Raw genomic sequence first — 5,564 nt, 5'->3', positions numbered from 1 at the left:
GACATTCCTACTCTTCTTCGCAAGTATAATCGATAAAACTGGGTTGGACGCCAACAAGTTATCGGTTTAATTTGAGATAATTTTATAACTATAATTTTGTATGGCTTATCTCTTTTTCTAATTACAGATTAGGGAGTTAAGCTCGAAAACGAGGATAATATTTTTATTTGTAAACCTAGTAGGCGAGTCAGTTAAATAGATACATACACATAATTTTAGTCATTTTGCTGATTCCTAAATTTAGTTTTTCTAGTTTAGGAATATGATCTGTGGTTCTGCTACATCTGTCGCTAGGTTTACGTTAAAGTCATAAATACATATAGAATACCATCTTTTGTTTGCAAGATGGGAAGCCAAATTCATTTGTTCGGCATTTCCTCTTACTCTCGTCTTCTCTTTGTGAAATCTTATATTAACTTGGATCCAGTACTCAATGAACTCAAAGATTTTTACATTAACTTGCAGGAAGTTACAGGAAAAACGATTCCGTACTCCAAAATCTTGTAGAGAATGAAGTTGCCAGATTTTGCCCGATTCTTTTTTGTTCCCGTACTTTTTGCTGTTACTCACTTTTTACTCTCACTTCAGAAAGTGATTTTGCTGTTTAACATATTTACAGGATTTTACACGAAAAGTATCTATTGGATCAGGGCTTTTATATCATCCATACGTATGTATGTGTATTGTACATATATTCACGTTTGTTCATCAGCTATCAACGGTCCCAGTTAAAATGATTTCAGTGTTTTTTTTTTAATTTTCGCCTTACTTTTTTATCAATGGACTACTAAACCTATGCCTTAAACCATCTACGAATATCAAAACCAGTTGCAAGAAATGAGTTCATTCATATGTATGAATACATATAGGTACAAAGCCATATGCATGGCCGTACTTTGCATAATCGGAAGTAATAATCAATTGTACCGCATTACCTCTTACTCTCTCTTACTTAGGTTAGCCTGTTAGTGCCAAATCTTCAGTGCTACTAATAAACACACAATCATGAACCACCGCCAGTTAATTTTATTTAAAAAAAATCTTATTAAATTTACGAATATAATAAAAACACGATGCGAAAAACCAAACGCAAAAAGGGCTGGAATACGAGAAATATTTGAAGAAAGAAGGTAGAAATGATCAAGAACTTGCAAAACATGTTTTGTTTCCAAAAATAAAGCGAACACTATTAAATTGAAGAAACAGTGGATTGCCGCCTTCTCCAAAAACCCTGGAGGAACACTGAAAGAATTAATTTAAATTAGCACGACATGGGCCGCTGCGAAGCAACGCAAATTTAATGCTTGAAAAGCAATAATGTCAATGGATTTTATTTCGTGTTTTAAAAGGAAATATTGTCAATTGACTATATTTCGCACCAGTATGCGAGTTACAAAGTTTCTGCTGGGTTAACGCAAATTTTACCCATATCTAGAGGTAAGATGTTTACACGTTAAAAAACTGGATTGCTTCGTCTATAAGTTTTGAGACTCGTGGTGACAAGATGTTGCTAAGTTGGCTTTAAAAAAGATTTAGAAAAGTTTAGAGGTAATAGGAAAAGAAGTCAGCAATTTTATGCCGAAAAATGTAACAGCATCTCCACAAATTTAAGTGAACGGTACTCATGAAATGATTTTTTGCATGCTTGGTACTGTGTGATTCACAGCAACAATAAAATGATTTTAACTGTTTTAAAATGCATAACTTTTTGATATATTGACTGTTTTGACACCTTGGAAACCCCCTTAGTAAATATATTATCCGCCCAGAGGAATGCCACAAACTTATATTAAATAAAAGTTCCGAAATACACGGTTAGTATCAGTAGAGTTAAGAATATTCCAGCTGCTGTACAGTGTAATTTATTGCGGAAATCCCAAATGGAAAAGCTTTTTTACTACCGAACTTATTTCATAGTTATTCTCTACTTCTCAAATAAATAACAATTTTCGGCGTCTGCGTGTTTAGTGCTCATTATAACTTGAAACTGAGCTGACACTCGGAATCAGAATCAGCATCTGAGATGACGAAAACAGGTAATTCACGGAAGCTTATTTATAGTAAAGTATGTACATATGTATGTGTTTGTTTAACTCACCTTTTATTTATTCAATCAGTTTTACTGCTTTTCATTTTATTGCAACTGCGATGGGCCCGTAGTTTCGATAGCCAAAGTCGCTTCGAATTTGCTGCAAACTTTTTCAAAACAACTACAACAGGCCAGCCATATGAAAACCTCATCGTTTCTCCAGTATCGGTGCAGGCCTGCCTAGCCATGACGTACCTGGGCGCGGTTGGTCAAACTGCAGCTGAGATGCGAAAAGTGCTCGCTTTGGAAAATTTCCCCAGCAAAGAGCATGTGGCTTATGATTTTTGGGAATTCCTGCAAGAAACCATCAAGTCTCCACAAAGTAAACTCGAAATGGCTAATCGCATTTATATAGACAACCGCCTACAATTGCTGCCGGCTTACAATGACCTCATCAGTCTATATTTTAAAACGACAGTGGCACCTGTGAACTTCACGAGTCGCGAAAAAACAGTGCGCAATATTAATGAGTGGGTCAAGAGAGAGACTCATGGGAAAATACAGAGTGTAATTAGCCCAGCTGAGTTGACAAGCGACACAAGAATGGTGTTGGCGAGTGCAATCTACTTTAAAGCTGAGTGGTTGTACCCCTTCGATCCAAAAGTCACAATACCGCGAGATTTTAATTTAAATTCGGTAGAGAAAATAAAGGTGCCGATGATGTATCGGACGGATGTGAAGATACGCTACGGTGAGATAACTGAGCTCGATCTGGTGGCCGCCGAGTTACCTTACAAAGGCACAGCACTGCGTATGTTAATACTAATGCCTAATCAGTTGGATGATGGAGTGTCGAGATTAGAGCGGGTGCTCAGCGCTAGCACATTACAATATGTGCAGCGTTCGCTGAGCGAAGTGAAATCGGATATAGTGATGCCAAAGTTCAGAATTGAATCGGATTTGAGGTTGATTGAGTCGCTGAAGGCGGTGAGTGTTCGAATTGCCACTAGCGATGAGCATAAAATTTGTTACACATTAATCGCAGTGCCTTACTAATTCTTTATTTTCATATTTTTAATACTCAGATGGGTTTAAATTCAATATTTTATGATGCTGAACTTACCGATATGATATCTGGAGAAGCGGTAAGACCACTTCATGTGTCAGAGGTCAAACATAAAGCCTATATATCTGTGGATGAGAGGGGCTCTGAGGCAGCGGGTGCCACATGTAAGTGTGACGTCCAAACTCCAATAACAATTTTGATTTCTTTCGTATTTTTCTCACAGACTCGCAAATATTAGAGAAGTCAGGGCGTTACTTCGAGCCTAACTTGAACATCGATCGACCTTTTGTGTTTGCCATAATGGACGATAAAGCAGTCTACTTCATCGGTCATGTGCTGAAATTCTAAAATGATTTATTGCTTTGAACGCGTTGAAATGGCGCCAACTGCATACTGAGCGACTGTTGTGGTCTAGTCAAAGCGAAAATTTAAAATTTCACGCCGAACAATATTCCCTAGCATGGTGATCTAACTCACATAACAAATGAGCGAACAGTGAATTATAAAATAAGAAAAAATTAAGAAATTATAAAAAATTAAAATCAAGCATTGATTGACTTTGATTTCTTGTTGATTGCTCACCAACCAGTAGAAATTTTTAACAAATTGACGTTGATCATTTATTATTGCAAATGCAGCAACAACAAACCATCGTACAACAATCCATTAGCGTGGTGGGTGCGAATCGACTATTCACTCCCAGCAGGAAATTGCTAACAATTAGTGTACTTAAACTTTACATGTTTCGGTTTATATAAAACTAGAAGTACCAGTTATTGTGGAAAGTCGAAGTTTTTCTAGTTTTCTAAGACTCTTGGAGATGTTTTCTAACTTAGCGGGTCGTTTAACTTAAAAGGTATAAAATTATTTACCGGATCTCCAGCTTTGGAACTAAAACGTGACTATACTTTTTTATATAGCTTTGAAGGTCTGTGGATGACTTTGCCAAGACTTGGAAGTGGCCCGAAACATTCCAGTTTGTCGATAAATTTCGATAATTTGATACATATCGATAATTCATTGAATTTCAAAAACACTAAAATCCGTTAACTCAACAAAATTCGAGAACTTGACTAACTTCGATAACTTTCGACGAATTTCAATAAATGTGCTAAATTTCGATACATTTCGGCATAAATCGATAATTCGATAAACTTTGCATACCTATATAAATTTCGATAACTCGGTTAATTTTTATTGCTCCATATTTTCCGAAAGCTATCGAAAAACTTCGATAACTCGTTAAACTCTGGTAATACGGTAAAATTCAATAAGCAGTTGTAACTCGATAACTTATTTGACCTTGAAATTTCGATAACTCGATATATTGTGAAAATTCCAAAAACTTCATTTCAATAAATCGAAAACTTTCAGTAAATCAACAAATATCCATAACTCGATAAGTTGTAAGAACTCGATGCATTACGAAAACTCGATAAATTTCGCTAAATTTATAATTAACGATAAACCTATAAATATTGATAACTTGGTAAATTTTTATAGCTCGATTGTATTCGTAAATTTCGAAAACTAATTTGCTTTCTTCGGCTGCGACATTGCCTTTGGATTTGCTTTGCCTTTGTCTTTCTTATTCTTAATATTAATATTAATCTTGATTATAAACTTGAAGCTTATCTTAATGTACATCTGAAACATAATTTTAATTGAAATCTTAATGCTTATATTAATCTTCATCTTAAGCCTTTCCTTAATCCAAATCTTAATCCTAATCTTAACATGAATCTTTATCTTCATTATCACTTACATAATATATCCTGTTTATCATTATAATTCCCTTAATCTTCACCAAATGGTGAATGTCCGTGCTGGGCGAACTGTTGCAGAACGCCTTCAGTGTCGAGGGTGCCTAGCCGAAAAACATGTAGACTGAATGGCGATTCGACAAAAGCCGTCAAGGCTCTCTTCCCAAGAGGAACCAAAAGGGGTTTTAGTGAAATGGGGATAAATTTTTGGGCGTCATTGCGGACGTAAAGCGGACCAGGCAGCACAACGTTAAAGACCTGGCTAGTAAGTGCGCTGGCGATCTCTGCGTCTGTAAAACGACTATAGGCCAGAAAGGTAATCTCAAAACCTCATATAGTGCACTGGATTTATGAAGCCGTCGAATATCCTATTTTATCTAATGGCTTCAGAGTTCAATAATTCTAAACTCTCCATCAGAATGATGCTAATCACGGGAATGCTGTCGTCCAGGCCTACCAGAGCCCTAGTAAACTTAATTAACATTCTTACCTTAGACTTTGTTTTTAATTTCTAGGAAGCTTTAATACTAATAGATTGAATGCATTGCCGCTAATCCTAAAGATACACCAATATTCTAACCAATTACTCCTGAATTCTTAGGTACCCAAACTACACTTTTTCATACCTATTCCTTATAAGAACGACTAGATAGCCGATTATGCCTCGAACCGACAACACAACTCTAAATATAAAAGTGGAAAGCGG

The 5,564-nt window shown here is 36.0% G+C and overlaps 1 protein-coding gene across 1 annotated transcript; it reads left to right on the top strand.

The window, feature by feature from the left end:
* Window positions 1–1,976: 1,976 nt before the first annotated feature.
* Window positions 1,977–3,624, top strand: LOC118753456 (serine protease inhibitor 42Dd-like). The gene is made up of 4 exons (XM_036488333.1): window positions 1,977–2,036; window positions 2,118–3,016; window positions 3,115–3,259; window positions 3,319–3,624. The coding sequence occupies exons 1-4, from the start codon at window positions 2,024–2,026 to the stop codon at window positions 3,441–3,443; spliced, it is 1,182 nt and encodes a 393-aa protein (XP_036344226.1). The 5' UTR covers window positions 1,977–2,023; the 3' UTR covers window positions 3,444–3,624.
* The last annotated feature ends 1,940 nt before the right edge of the window (window positions 3,625–5,564 follow it).

This window comes from Rhagoletis pomonella, unplaced genomic scaffold (assembly GCF_013731165.1).
Source record: "Rhagoletis pomonella isolate Grant_MI unplaced genomic scaffold, Rhpom_1.0 Rhpom_scaffold_02493, whole genome shotgun sequence".
In the NCBI taxonomy this organism is placed as follows: Eukaryota; Metazoa; Arthropoda; class Insecta; order Diptera; family Tephritidae; genus Rhagoletis; species Rhagoletis pomonella.
This window is presented reverse-complemented; position numbering and strand designations above follow the sequence as displayed.

What these genes read in the sequence shown, in the direction of transcription:
- LOC118753456 (XM_036488333.1), top strand. An exon ending in TGATTGAGTCGCTGAAGGCG is followed by an intron (nt 3,017 to 3,114) that starts GTGAGTGTTCGA and finishes TTTAATACTCAG; the next exon opens with ATGGGTTTAAATTCAATATT. An exon ending in TGAGGCAGCGGGTGCCACAT is followed by an intron (nt 3,260 to 3,318) that starts GTAAGTGTGACG and finishes TTTTTCTCACAG; the next exon opens with ACTCGCAAATATTAGAGAAG.